Raw genomic sequence first — 14950 nt, 5'->3', positions numbered from 1 at the left:
AGGCCAGAGGTAGGATGTGGGCCAGGGGTTGGACTTTATCTTCCAGCAAGATCCGGGCTGGGGGAGAAGGGAGAGGGTTCGGTGAGGAAGGCCCTCTTACCAGCTTTATTTGCTCTGCAAGCTTGTCTTGAGAGCTTTCTTGAGGCAGAACTGCTGCATTCTGGGTTGGGTTCTGGGTTTTTGGTGCTGAAGCTACAGCCAAGCCCGGGGGTTTTGATGCAACAGGAGAGAGTGTCTTGCTGTTTGCCAAGGATGTTTTATTCATCTGTAAAGGATATGTAGAAAGTGGTGTTGTGCCTGAGGGAGTTGATGGTGGAAGAGGTGAGGTAGGCACCGAACTTGCCAGAAGATGCTGAGAAGCCTGAGCGGTATCCACCGGTGGTCGCTTCAGCGTCAGTGTCTGTCCAGGAAACAGTTTGTTAAACAGACATAGCAGGCTTTATTGAGAACAGAGTGGGCTTTAGGACTGTGCAGATCTTGAGCCCCTGACACACCAAATCCCCTCACCAAAGGGTCTCCTCCCATGGTCTCCTTTCCCCCGACCCCCGCCACGACCTCCTCACCAGTCCTTATTCACTGGGCAGTGGCCGTAATGTGGACCCCACAATTTCAGCACCCTAAGAGTGGTGAGGCCTTTACAGACCAGCAGTAAGTGACCATCATCATCACCTGAACTGAGCGCCTACTGTAGGCAGAGACTGTACTAGGCACCTGGAAGCATAAGATGAAGTATTTGTACATACTTATTGTTCTATTTATTTTATTAACGATGTGTATAAATGTATAATTTTATTTTAATGTTATTGGTGCCTGTCTACTTGTTTTGTTTTGTTGGCTGTCTCCCCACTTCTAGACTGCGAGCCTGTTGTTAGGAGGGAGTGTCTCTATCTGTTGCCGAACTGTACTTTCCAAGTGCTTAGTACAGTGCTCTGCACACAGTAAGTGCTCAATAATACGAATAAATGAAAAAATGAAAATAGACCCTCACATAGTCTCTGCCCTAAAGGAACTATCAATTATTTCTATTAATGTCTCTCACCCTCTCAGGATTGTAAGCTCATTGTAGGCAGGGAACGTGTCTACCAACTCTGTTGCGTTGTACTCTCCCAAGTGCTTAGTAAAGTGCTCTGCCACAATAAGTGCTCAAGAAGTGCTAGAGAAGCAGTGTGGCCTAGTGGATAGAGTACAGGATCAGGAGCTGAAGGATCTGGGGTCTAATTTCGACCTCGCCACGTGTCTGCTGTGTGAGCTTGAGAGAGTGAGTTAAAAACTCTGGGACTCAATTACCTCATCTGTAAATCTTCAGTAAGGTTTAGTAATTGTATGTCGCTTCACCTGATCCCAAGTAGCTTCAGCTAACCCTCTCCTGAACTGTAGGGGCAATGCACTGCCTCCATCCCTAGTCTGGATAGATATGAAGAAGTATGGAAAGTTGGGGGGAAGTTTTGATGCTGACTGGAGTCAAGATTCCAGCTGGGGTAGAAAGCCAAGTGCCTCAACGCCCTCCCGAAAGCAGTAGCTCCCCAAGAGGCAGAGAGCTAAGTTGCAGACGGCACAGACACCCCTCTTCATAAAAAAAGAGATAATAGAGCATTTAATACATACATAAAATATCCAAGTCAGATTCTCAAACTTCCCTTAGATGGAAGAATGTGAATCAGTACTCATTCACTCATTCAATTGTATTTATTGAAAGCTTACTGTGTGCAAGGCACTATATTGAGCACTTGGAAGTGTACAATATAACAAAAAATTGGCACATTCCCTGCCCACAGCGAGTTTACAGTCTAGAGGGGGAGACAGACGGGTAATTAGGCAATAGGGACCTTCAAAACAAAATCCTGATTTAACTGCAGTCTAGCCCTAGTCTGGTACTGGTCCGTAACTTAACCTGAGTTACCCCAGAGTTTGGTGGCTTAGTGGAGAGAGCCTGGGCTTGGGAGTCAGAGGTTGTAGGTTCTAATCCTGACTCCACCTCTTGTCAACTGTGTAACTTTGGGCAAGTCACTTAACTTCTCTGTGCCTCAAAATTACCTCATCTGTAAAATGGGAATTAAGACTGTGAGCCCATGTGGGACAACCTGATCATTTTGTATCTATCTCAGTACTTAGAATAGTGCTTGGCACATAGTAAGTGCCTAATACCATTATTATTATTGTTATTATTATCATCTGCTGTGGACCCAAGTCACAGCACTCAAGTTTCGAGAAGGAAGGCAAAGGGGAATCTGTCCCCTGTGCTTCCCTATTAAATGCCCTCTTCTGACTTGAGCTTTGTCCCAATCCTTCTCTAGAATTGGTTGGGGTTCATCCAAAATCATTAGGTGAGCCAGCCCCTCGAAAGATAATTGATAGCGCCCACAGGGCAACTCGTAGCTTACCCTGTGCAATTCCATAAGATTACAGAGCATCACTACGGCTGCTGTTTCCTCTAGTCGACCGCTCCATCGCTTCCTCCGAGAAGTCCACCAAGCCCTGGGATATTATACCACCACCTGTCCCTGAACAAGTGAGCCCTCCCAAAGTATGGGACCTGGGGTAAGTACCTCGCCGGCCCCCACATTCTTCTAGTTCTGTCTAAAACATATAACAGCTCAAAATCTTCCTTCCTCTAGGAATTGCAGACCAAGCAGTTCTTGGCTAATTTATCTAACCAGTTTTAAAAGCATGAAATTTGTTTCAAAACACTTTGCGAAGCCCACAACTGGCCTGCATTTTCGGTTTTGTGCACAAAATCATTGCAGTAGCTAGAGTATCTGGTAAAACAAAGTTGGTGAATTCTTGCAGTTTCGGTAAGGATGAGGTTTTGAACCTGAAAAAAAACTGATGCCATTTCATCCATGAGAGTGCAGTTAAAACACACTGCATTTATTAAAAAAGAAATAGATAGGAATACCTGTTGCTGAGCTGCAGTTTGTGGGGGGGAAATCTGTGTAGGGGCTTGGCCTTGAATCTGAATATGGAGTGCTGGTTGTATTGGCTGCTGAAGGGGTGAAGAGAGTTGGTTTTGTGGAGCAGGAGAGATGGGTATACTTGGTTGCTGGGTCTTCGCCTGAATCTGGGGCGGTGCCTGAGGCTCGACCGCCGGGGGTTGTTGCTGCTGCTGTGGAAGCTGCAAGGTGGCTGGGAGAGACGTTACCGGGATGTTAGCAGGCTGCAGCCTCCCTGGGAGCTGAGGTGGGGGAGTGTGCAAGCTTGCAGCGTTCTGCACAGGAGGACCTTTAGAAGGATCATATTGTTGCTGGCTTTGTTTCTGTCCAGTCAGCTGCACAGCTTGAGGAGTGGGAGGCATTCCACCTGAAAACCAAAGAGAATGCTTTTCTAATTTCAAAGCTCAATGGCAATTTGTCAGAAAAGGAATTAAGAAGGGAGTGCCAAAGATTCAAGTGTCTAATTAACTATTCCAAAAGATCCCATCGCTTGAGGAAAAAAATGGCATCATAAGCACTACAATGAATACTATTCTTATGACATGGTTCTGACGATTACCAATTTTAAAAGTCAGTTTTTGAATTTATTATTACTATTAATAATAACACATTTTCTAAGCCCAATCACAAAGCTGCTGTATTTTCTTACCAAAAAAAGCACTTCTGAAATTCACATTCAATTCTGGCAACATGCAAAGGTTATCTTCTAAAATGAGCTCTGCATTAATTTTTTTTTACTGATTATGTTATGTCTGAACTTTTTCAAACTTTGCATGAGGAAAAACTCTAAAACGATAAAACTTTGAATGACACCAGAGTTTGGGGGGTTTTCTGGAAAACATGTTACATAAGTCACCGGAATTAAGGGGCTGGGTCATGATACCTAAGTTTTTCAAAATTTATAAGAAAATACATTTTGAGGCATATTTGAAAATAGGACTTAAAATGCATCTTATTTATGCTCCCATTTTTATTCTAAATTTTTTTCTCTCAAAACTGAATACACTATAAAAATGAGAAACTATTTTTCTCATTGACCTCAGTGACCTGTGGCAGTATTTCAGTTTTAGCTCTCCCTAGGCAACATTGTGCATTTGCCAATTTGTTACTCTTTACACTGGTAGCCTACTCTTCATTCCTCTACAATTTAATGACAAACCCCATATTAAGCAGAACTCATTAGAGAAGCAGCGTGGCTCAGTGGAAAGAGCCCAGGCTTGGGAGTCAGAGGTCAGGGTTCTAAGCCCGCCTCCGCCACTTGTCAGCTGTGTGACCTTGGGCAAGTCACTTCACTTCTCTGAGCCTCAGTGACCTCATCTGTAAAATGGGGATGAAGACTGGGAGCCCCATTTGGGACAACCTGATCACGTTTGCACATAGTAAGGGCTTAACAAATGCCATTTTTTATGAGAAGCAGCGTGGCTCAGTGGAAAGAGCCTGGGTTTGGGAGTCAGAGGTCATGGGTTCTAATCCCTACTACTCCACCTGTCTGTGTGACTTGGGCAAGTCAGTTAACTTCTCTGTGCCTCAGTTCCCTCATCTGTAAAATGGGGATTAAGACTGTGAGCCCCACTTAGGACAATCTGACCACCTTGTTTCCCCCCCAGCGCTTAGAACAGTGCTTTGCACATAGCGCTTAACAAATACCATCATTATTATTATTATTTTGTAAACATTTCTGAAACTGCACCTCTACCTCTAGGTTTACAACACTTTATTTACATATCAGGGTTCATACCAAACAAGGAGTCCTGTGTAATTCTATCAATGGATGGAGTGTCAACTATGTTACTGAAAAATTAAACCGTGTTAAATGAGGTCTACCTGTACTTTTTAACTGGAAGAAAAATTTCATTTTACACCCTTAACTTTGATCTAAAACCTCTAATTTATGGACTTTCTTGTGGTGTTTTCAACTATGAATTGGTGTGTTCACCTAACTCTGAACGCAAAACAACATTAAACACCACAAAGTAATAGTAATTTACGTGTAATTTTTTCTAATGTCCGTCTCTTTTTCTAGACTGTAAACTCCCTGTGGGCAGGGATTGTTTCTACAAATGCTACTGAATTGTACTCTCTCAAGCACATAGTACAGTGCTCTGCATACAGTAAACACTCAATCAATACCATTAATTGAGTGATTGGTACTGAGAGGTTTGAGGTGGAACCACATATTGGACTAGATTTGTTTTTGTTTTTTGTATGGTATTTGTCAAGTACTTACTATGCTCCAGGCACTGTACTTAGCACCAGGGTAGCTACAAGCTAATCAGGTTAAACAGAGTCCCATGTCCCACATGGGGTTTACAGTATTGATCCCCATTTTACAGAGGAGGTAACTGAGGTATAGGAAGTGACTTATCCAAGGTCACACAGCAGATAAGTGGCAGAGCTGGGATTAGAACCCAGGTTCTTCTACCTCCCAGGCCTGTGCCCTACCCACTAGGCCTTGATGCTTCACAACTTCATAGACACACTTCCTAGATAAAAATTCATCTGTGTCTAGTTGTAGTGACACAATACCTTGTGCTGTAGGCATTAGCTGCTGAAGAGACACTCCTGAAGCTACATTCGGATGCTGGAAAACCATTCCAAGACGGCCAACTTCAATCCGTGGCCTTTTAGATGAATCTGCAATATTAAAATTTACTCTATTGTATAATCTTTTGATTACTGTACATTTGTTTTATAAACTCATTCATTCATTCAATAGCATTTATTGAGCACTTACTATGTGCAGAGCACTGTACTAAGCACTCGGAATGTACAATTTAGTAACAGATAGAGATAATCCCTGCCCAATGACGGGTTTACAGTCTAATCGGGATTTAACAGCCATCTGATTTTAATAATGGTTCATATGCAAGCAAAATGAGCTCCAATCAGAAAACTTGTAAACAATCAAATTAATTGGAGTTAAGCAAAAATCAGGTGCTATATCATTTCATTCATTTGAAGTAAGCACCATTATGAAATTCTAGATTCTTAATAAATCTTCATCAAGTTCTTCCAAATAAATTTTAGTTTAAAGGTCACATACCTGCTGGAGTCAGTGTTTGTTGTCTCTTAAATGCTTCGATTTCTAAGTTATTCACAGTTGCTGACACTGGAGTCCCTGAATGTGACTGCTAATAAAAATAAAGAAAAATGGTAAGAGTTTTACCTTTATATCTTCAGACAACCTTACACAGAATTTACAAGCCTTAAACAAATTTACTTTTGATATAACACAGTATTATATCCAAGGATTCCTCACATTCGCTTCCAAATCTTCTCCTCCACCTAATTTTCCCATCCCAGTTGGTAACAAAACCACCCTCCCAACCTCTCAAGCCCATAGCGAAGCAGCGTGGCTCAGTGGAAAGAGCCTGGGCTTCGGAGCCAGAGGTCATGGGTTCGAATCCCAGCTCTGCCACTTGTCAGCTGTGTGATTGTGGGCAAGTCACTTCACTTCTCTGTGCCTCAGTTACCTCATCTGTAAAATGGGGATGATGACTGGGAGCCCCACGTGGGACAACCTGATCACCCTGTATCTACCCCAGTGCTTACAACAGTGCTCTGCACATAGTAAGCACTTAACAAATACCAAATTATTATTATTATTATAATTTTGACATTATACATGACATAATTCTCTCTTCCAACTCCAATATTCAGTCTGTTGCCAAATCCTGTTATTTCTTCCTTCATATCATTTCCCAAATTGCCACAACACCAGTCCAGGCCCTCATCGTACTCTGGTTTGATTACAGCACCGGGGAGGAGAAGCGATGCAAGCAGCAGAGTGAAATATGGACTGGAGCGGGAAGAGACTGGAGTGAGGGAAATAAGCAAGGAGGCTGATCTCCCTGCCTCCAATCTCGCCCCACTTCAGTCCATATTTCACTCTTCTGTCCAGGTCATTTTTCTGAAACACTGTTCTGCGCACGTTTCCCCACTCCTCAAAAACCTCCAGTGTTGTTTCATCCCTCTCCCAACCATCGCCCCTGCCCTCCTACCTTCCTTAACTTCTATTTTTAACCACTCAATCTCCAAGGGCTCCTTCCCCTCTGCCTTCAAACACGCCCACGTCTCCCCCATCCTAAAAAAACCCGCTCTTGACCCCACTTCCCCCTCCAGTTATCGTCCTATCTCCCTACTACCCTTCCTTTCCAAAATCCTAGAACGAGTCGTCTACAATCGATGCCTAGAATTCCTTAACTCCCATTCTCTCCTAGACTCCCTCCAATCTGGCTTCCGTCCCCTCCACTCTACCGAGACTGCTCTCTCTAAGGTCACCCGTGACCTCCTTCTTGCCAAATCCAATGGCTCCTACTCCATTCTGATCCTCCTTGACCTCTCTGCTGCCTTTGACACTGTCGACCATCCCCTCCTCCTCCATACCTTATCTCACCTTGGCTTCACGGACTCTGTCCTCTCCTGGTTCTCCTCTTACCTCTCTGGCCGATCATTCTCGGTCTCCTTCGCTGGAGCCTCCTCCCCCTCCCATCCTTTAACTGTTGGAGTTCCTCAAGGGTCAGTTCTTGGCCCTCTTCTGTTCTCCATTTACACTCACTCCCTCGGTGAACTCATTCGCTCTCACGGCTTTGACTACCATCTCTACGCAGATGACACGCAGATCTACATCTCCGCCCCTGTCCTCTCCCCCTCCCTTCAGGCTCGCATCTCCTCCTGCCTCCGGGACGTCTCCACCTGGATGTCGGCCCGCCACCTAAAACTCAACATGAGCAAGACTGAGCTCCTCATCTTCCCTCCCAAACCCGGTCCTCTCCCAGACTTCTCTATCACCGTGGATGGCACGACCATCCTTCCCATCTCTCGGGCCCGCAATCTCGGTGTCATCCTTGACTCGTCCCTCTCGTTCACCCCACACATCCTATCCGTTACCGAGACCTGCCGGTTTCACCTCTACAATATCGCCAAGATCCGCCCTTTCCTCTCCACCCAAACGGCTACCTTACTGTTACGGGCTCTCGTTATATCCCGGCTAGACTACTGTGTCAGCCTTCTCTCTGACCTCCCTTCCTCCTCTCTCGCCCCGCTCCGGTCTATTCTTCACTCCGCTGCCCGGCTCATCTTCCTGCAGAAACGATCTGGGCATGTCACTCCCCTTCTTAAACAACTCCAGTGGTTGCCTATCGACCTCCGCTCCAAACAAAAACTCCTCACTCTAGGCTTCGAGGCTCTCCATCACCTTGCCCCTTCCTACCTCTCCTCCCTTCTCTCTTTCTACCGCCCACCCCGCACGCTCCGCTCCTCTGCCGCCCACCTCCTCACCGTCCCTCGGTCTCGCCCATCCCGCCGTCGACCCCCGGGTCACGTCCTCCCGCGATCCTGGAACGCCCTCCCTCCTCACCTCCGCCAAACCGATTCTCTTTCCCTCTTCAAAACCCTACTTAAAAATCACCTCCTCCAAGAGGCGTTCCCAGACTGAGCTCCTCTTCCCCCTCTACTCCCTCTGCCATCCCCCCTTTACCTCTCCGCAGCTAAAGCCTCATTTTCCCCTTTTCCCTCTGCTCCTCCACCTCTCCCTTCCCATCCCCACAGCACCGTACTCGTCCACTCAACTGTATATATTTTCGTTACCCTATTTATTTTGTTAATGAATTGTACATCGCCTTGATTCTATTTAGTTGCCATTGTTTTTACGAGATGTTCTTCCCCTCGACGCTGTTTATTGCCATTGTTCTTGTCTGTCCGTCTCCCCCGATTAGACTGTAAGCCCGTCAAACGGCAGGGACCATCTCTATCTGTTGCCGACTTGTTCATCCCAAGCGCTTAGTACAGTGCTCTGCACATAGTAAGCGCTCAACAAATACTATTGAATGAATGAATCCCTCTCCATGTCAAACAGAAATTCCTGACTATTAACTTTAAGGCACTCAATCAGCTCTCCTTCTCCACTTACCCACCCTTTTCTCCATTACAATCCAGCTCACACAGTTGGTTACTCTCAAGCCAACCTACTTACTGTGCCTCATTACTGTCTCTCTCCACTTTCTTACATCCATCCTCTACTGGCACTTCCTCTCCTTTCATTTCTGGCAGACCACTACTCTCCCCATCTTCAAAGCCCTTCTAAAATTTCACCTCCTCCAGGGGGCCTGCCCTGATTAATCTCATCTACCCACTGTATATCCACCCCATTTCGGCACTTCCATACCATCTAAGCACTTGAAAACTCATTCTTACCACAGCACTTATGTACACATCTTCACCTTTATACTTTACTTCCTCCAATCTGCACTTTATTTTAGCATCTGTCTCCCCAGCTAGTTTGCAAATTCCTTCACAGCAGAGATTGTGTTTACTAATTCTATCGTACTCTCCCAAGAGCTCAGTAAAATGCTCTGGGCACATTAGTTACTCAATCAATATTACTGATTGATAGGGACCTCCAGTAAATTATGAATTCCCAGTAAATGGATATTTAAGATGATAATCATTTGATAAAATTTAGAGAGAAAGATACAAATGTATAACATTTTTCTGTTTTGAAGATATTCATGCTAGTATCATGTAAGAACTGTATCCAGAATCTCCAAGTTAATACTGTTATAGTCATAACCCGTTATATTAAGTGTACAAACCCTAAAATTATCCAACCCTAAATAATGACCCAATTATACTTAAACTACGACTGGGCATAGTCCTTGAAGAAAAAGCAGCTGGGAAATTCAATCAATCAATATAATTTATTGAGCAGTTCCTGTGAGCAGAACACTATACTAAGTGCTTAGAAGAGTACAACATGACAGTGTTGGTAGATATGCTCCCTGGCCAAAATGAACTTACAGTCTAAATGGGGAGGCAGACATTGATATGAATAAATGAATTACAGATAAGTACATAAGTGCTGTGAGGCTGAGGGTGGGGTGAATAAGGGGTGCAAATCGTGGGTAAGGGTGACGCAGAAGGAAGTAGGAGAAAAGAAAATGAGGGCTCAGTTGGGGAAGGCCTCTTGAAGAAGATATGCTTTAAATAAAGAAGGCTTTGAAGGTGGGGAGAGTGATTGTCCGTCATATATGAAGGGGGCATCAAGCTCCAGGCCAAAGGCAGGTCATGAGCAAGGGATCGGCAGCAAGATAGACGAGACTGAGGTATAGTGAGTATGCTGGCATTAGAGAAGCCAAGTTTGTGGGCCAGCTGGTAGGAGATCTGAGAGCTTGAGGTAGGAGGCAAGGTGACTGGGGGCTTTAAAGCCTGTGGTAAGGAGTTTCCATTTGATACGGAGTTACCCTAAACGTTATATGTTGTGAGGGAAAAATTCAACTTCTAGACTTTGAGGGAACATACATCTATGGGCATGCAAACACACCTTCAATAATTACCATATAATGTAAAACATTTTAAGAGTGGAAGATGACTGAGTTTCTACTCGAGGTACTATTCTTGCAAACTCTATCAATTGAGTAGGGAAATACAATTTACTTCCTGAGGAAAAAGAATGTATTTGGGAACTGTGGCTGGCTCCTCCTCTGACACCCACCCTCTGACAGTAGGAGTCCCTGAAGTCTCCGTTCTTGTTCCCTCCTGCTCATTCATTCATTCAATCATATTTATTAAGCACTTACTGTGTGCAGAGCACTGTACTAGGGGCTTCGGAAAGTATAATGCAACAAAAAACAGAGATTCTCTGCCCACAACAAGCTTACAGTCTCGGGCAGAAGCAGCGTGGCTCAGTGGAAAGAGCACGGGCTTTGGAGTTAGGGCACATGAGTTCGAATCCCAGCTCTGCCACTTGTCGGCTGTGTGACTGTGGGCAAGTCACTTAACTTCTCTGTGCCTCAGTTCCCTCACCTGTAAAATGGGGATTAAGACTGTGAGCCCCACGTGGGACAACCTGATTCCCCTATGTCTACCCCAGCGCTTAGAACAGTGCTCGGCACATAGTAAGCGCTTAACAAATACCAACATTATCAATACAAATAAATATAATTACATATATGTACATAAGTGTTGTGGGACTGGGAGGGAGGAGGAGCAAAGAGCCGAAGTCAGAACGATGCAGAAGGGAGTGGGAGATGAGCAAAAGTGGGGCTTAGTCTGGAAGGCCTCTTGGAGAAGATGTGCTTTCAATAAAGCTTTGAAGAGGGGAGAGTGATTGCCTGTCGAATTTGAGGAGGGAAGGCGTTCCAGGCCAGAGGCAGGACTTGGGCCAGGGGTCAGCAGTGAAACAGGGGAGAGGGAGGCACAGTGAGACGGTAGGCATTAGAGGAGTGAAGTGTGTGGACTGGAAGGTGAGGTAGGAGGAGGCAAGGTGATGGACTGCTTTAAAGCCAAAGGTGAGGAGTTTTTGTTTGATGCAGGGATGGATAGGCAACTACTGGAGATTTCTCGGGGGGGGGGGGGGGGGGGGGTAACATGTCCTGAATGTTTCTGTAGAAAAATGATCCAGGCAGCAGAGGGAAGTATGGACAGGAGTGGGGAGAAACAGGAGGCTGGGAGGTCAGCAAGGAGAGCAAGGAGAGTAAGCAGAAATCCAGGCGGGATAGGATGCGTGATTATATTTAAGTGGTAGCAGTTTGGATGGAGAGGAATGGGTGGATTTTAGTGATGTTGTGAAGGTGGGACCAATAGGATTTGGTGACGGATTGAATATGTGGGTTGAATGACAGACTGGAGTCAAGGATAATGCCAAGATTACAGGCTTGTGAGACAGGAAGGATGATGGTGCCGACTACAGTGATGGGAAAATCACGAGGAGGACAGGGTTTGGGTGGGAAGATGAGCTCTGTTCTGGATGTGTTTAGCTTGAGGTGACTGGAGGACATCCAAGTAGAGATGTTTTGAAGCCAAGAGGAGATGCAAGTCTGGAGAGAGGGAGAGAGATCAGGGCTGGAGATGTAGATTTGGGTATCATCTATACAGAGGTGGTAATTGAAGCCATGGGAGCAAATGAGTTCTCCTAGACAGTGGTGTGTGTCTATATATATAATTCTATTTATTTACATTGATGCTATTGATGCCTGTTTACTTGTTTTGATATATGCCTCCCTGTTTCTAGACTGTAAATCCATTGTGGGAAGGGACTGTCTCTAATTTGTTGGTATTTGTTAAGCACTTACTATGTGCTGAGCACTGTTCTAAGCGCTGGGGTAGATACAGGGTAATCAGGTTGTCCCACGTGAGGCTCACAGTTAATCCCCATTTTACAGATGAGGGAACTGAGGCACAGAGAAGTTAAGTGACTTGCCCACAGTCTCTACTGCTGAACTGTACTTTCCAAGCACTTAGTACAGTGGTCTGCACACAGTAAGCGCTCAATAAGTACACCTGAATGAATGAGACTAGAAGGTGACCCAAAACTGAACCTTGAGGGACCCCCACAGGGGGTGGGAGGCAGAAGAGGAGCCCACATAGGAGACTGAGAATGAACAGCCAGAGAGATAAGAGAACCAGGAGAGGATGGAGTCAATGAAGCCAAGGTGGGATAATGTTTCCAGGAGAAAGGGGTGGTCCACGGTGTCAAAGGCAGTTGAGTGGTCGAGAAGGATTAGGATGGAGTAGAGGCCATTGGATTTGGCAAGAAGAGATCACTGATCTCTGAGAGGGTGGTTTCTGTGAAGGGGACGGAAGGAGAGGACGGAAGGGGACAGAAGGAGAAGCAGCGTGGCTCAGTGGAAAGAGCTCGGGCTTGGGAGTCGGAGGTCATGGGTTCGAATCCCAGCTCTGCCACTTGTCAGCTGTGTGACTGTGGGCAAGTCACTTCACTTCTCTGTGCCTCAGTTACCTCATCTGTAAAATGAGGATTAACTGTGAGCCTCATGTGGGACAACCTGATTACCCTGTATAATAATAATAATAATAATAATAATAATAATAATGTTTTTCTTACGAGAAGTAGCGTGGCTCAGTGGAAAGAGCACGTGCTTTGGCGTCAGAGGTCATGAGTTCGAATCCCAGCTCTGCCACTTGCCAGCTGTGTGACTGTGGGCAAGTCACTTAGCTTCTCTGTGCCTCAGTTACCTCATCTGTAAAATGGGGATTAAGACTGTGAGCCCCACGTGGGACATCCAGATTCCCGTGTCTACCCCAGCGCTTAGAACAGTGCTCGGCACATAGTAGGTGCTTAACAAATACCAACATTATTATTATTAAGCCAGATTGGAGGGGGTCAAGGAGAAAATTGGAGGAGAGGAATTTGAGACAGCGGGTGTACGAGTTGCGTACAGTTGCTCAGGAAGTTTGGAGAGGAGTGGTAGGAGGGAGACAGGGCAATAACTGGACGGAGCTGTGGGTAAAGGAGGGTTTTTTAGCTAGTGGAAATATAGGCATGTTTGGAAGAAGAAGCCATTGGAGAGTGAGCGGTCAAAGATGGCTGCTAAGGAGGGAAGAAGGGAGGGGGTGAGAGTTTGGATAAAGTGCATCATAATAGTGATGATATTTGTTAAGTGTTTACTATGTGCCAGACACTGTACTAAGCACTGGGATCGATACAAGCAAATCGGGCTGGTCACAGTCCCTGTCCCACATGGGGCTCACATTCTTAATCCCCATTTGAGAGATGAGGTATTTGACAGAGAAGTGAAGTGACTTGCCCGAGGTCACACAGCAAATGGAGGATCCAGGATTAGAAGCCAGGTCCTTCTGACTCCTAGGCCAACACTCTATCCACTAGGCCCTGTGACCTCTGGGCATGTGTTATTTGCCCCACCCTCAACCCCAAAGCACTTAAGTATATATCTTCAAATTATATATTATAAACCATTTATATTAATGTTTGTCTCCCACTCTAGACTGTAAACTCATTGTGGGCAGGGAATGTGCCTGCCAACTCTGTTGGACTCCCTCAAGCACCTCTAGACTGTAAGCTCATTGTGGGCAGGGAATGTGTCTGTGATGTATTGTTCTATTATACTCTCTCTGCACAGAGTAAGCACTCAATAAATACGATTGACTGTCTTAGAATAGTGCTTTGCACATCGTAATTGTTCCATGATGATGATGCTAACGATGATGATGAGTTAGCATTGTCCTTCATTTTCAAGACAACGCTGCTGATGGTGAGATTGTATCCATGAGGCCGAATGTCTGTGAGACTCTCCACCCACTTGTGCACTGAACTCATGAAAATTCAGTAGTATACTTTTTCTGACCTTTGGCGTTCAAGGTGAGCTATGCGGGTAGGGAATGTCCTCCCACCAGTGGGACCTGCACTTGAGTGGATTGTGCAATAATAATAATAATAATTATGGTATCTGTTAAGCGCTTATCATGTGCCAGGCACTGTATTAAGTGCTAGGGTAGATACAAGCCAATCAGGTTGGATGCAGTCCCTATCCTACATGGGGCTCATATTCTCAATCCCCAATTTCCAGATGTGGTAACTGAGGCACAGAGAACTGAAGTGACTTGCCCAAGGTCACACAGCAGACAAATGGCCGAGCCGGGAATTAGAACCCATAACCGTTTGACTCCCAGGTCCATGCTGTATCCATTAAGCCATGTTGCTGCTCAATAGTAGTGGTGGCTTGGGCTACGCCTTGTTGGTCCCAGAGGTCACCTGCTCCAAGGCGATTATAACAGTGCTCTGCTGAAATATACCTTCTAAAGGATCTTTACCAACTACAGAAAGAGTTCAATTTTCCTAGCACAAAAAATGATCAGGGAGACAACAACACTTTTGAATTAAGAGTGATCATCTAGGTAAAATGAGTGAGCAGCCTGAGGATTACATATTGTACCATTCTGAGAAAATGTTCTATAATGGATGCTTTGAGAAGCACTTGGAAGAGCTTTTCTGATGAAACCTGCAAAGGTAAAATGTGAGTGAAAAGTGGAAGAAACCACAGATGAGTGTGTATCTTCCATCTGCCTTCCCAATTTCTCCAGGAAAGCAATCACCTTTCCTAGAATAGGTTAACACCTCCTTCCCCAAATAACTTGTATTTGAGAATTACAATCCTCAAAATCAATCTTCTCAAAGTAAGAAAAAAAGGCTTTATAGAATAACCTTTATGAAAGAAGAAATCTATATTAACAATGTTACAGACAAAAGAATACAAATTACAACT

General features: G+C 45.0%; 1 protein-coding gene across 1 annotated transcript in view; it reads right to left on the bottom strand.

Annotated features, from left to right (window-relative positions):
- The window catches only part of LOC100079882 (E1A-binding protein p400), a 100132-nt gene that overhangs the window by 66289 nt on the left and 18893 nt on the right, over positions 1–14950 (bottom strand). Inside the window, exons 4-7 of the mRNA XM_029053357.2 lie at positions 5974–6061; positions 5457–5564; positions 2897–3297; positions 101–265 (exon numbers count right to left, since the gene is read on the bottom strand). Coding sequence (XP_028909190.1) covers positions 101–265; positions 2897–3297; positions 5457–5564; positions 5974–6061 — 762 coding nt within the window. The remainder of the gene's footprint in view (positions 1–100; positions 266–2896; positions 3298–5456; positions 5565–5973; positions 6062–14950) is intronic.

Source organism: Ornithorhynchus anatinus, chromosome 2 (assembly GCF_004115215.2).
Source record: "Ornithorhynchus anatinus isolate Pmale09 chromosome 2, mOrnAna1.pri.v4, whole genome shotgun sequence".
NCBI classification, from domain to species: Eukaryota; Metazoa; Chordata; class Mammalia; order Monotremata; family Ornithorhynchidae; genus Ornithorhynchus; species Ornithorhynchus anatinus.
The sequence above is the reverse complement of the archived record's forward strand: the minus strand, read 5'-3'. Positions and strand labels throughout refer to the sequence as shown.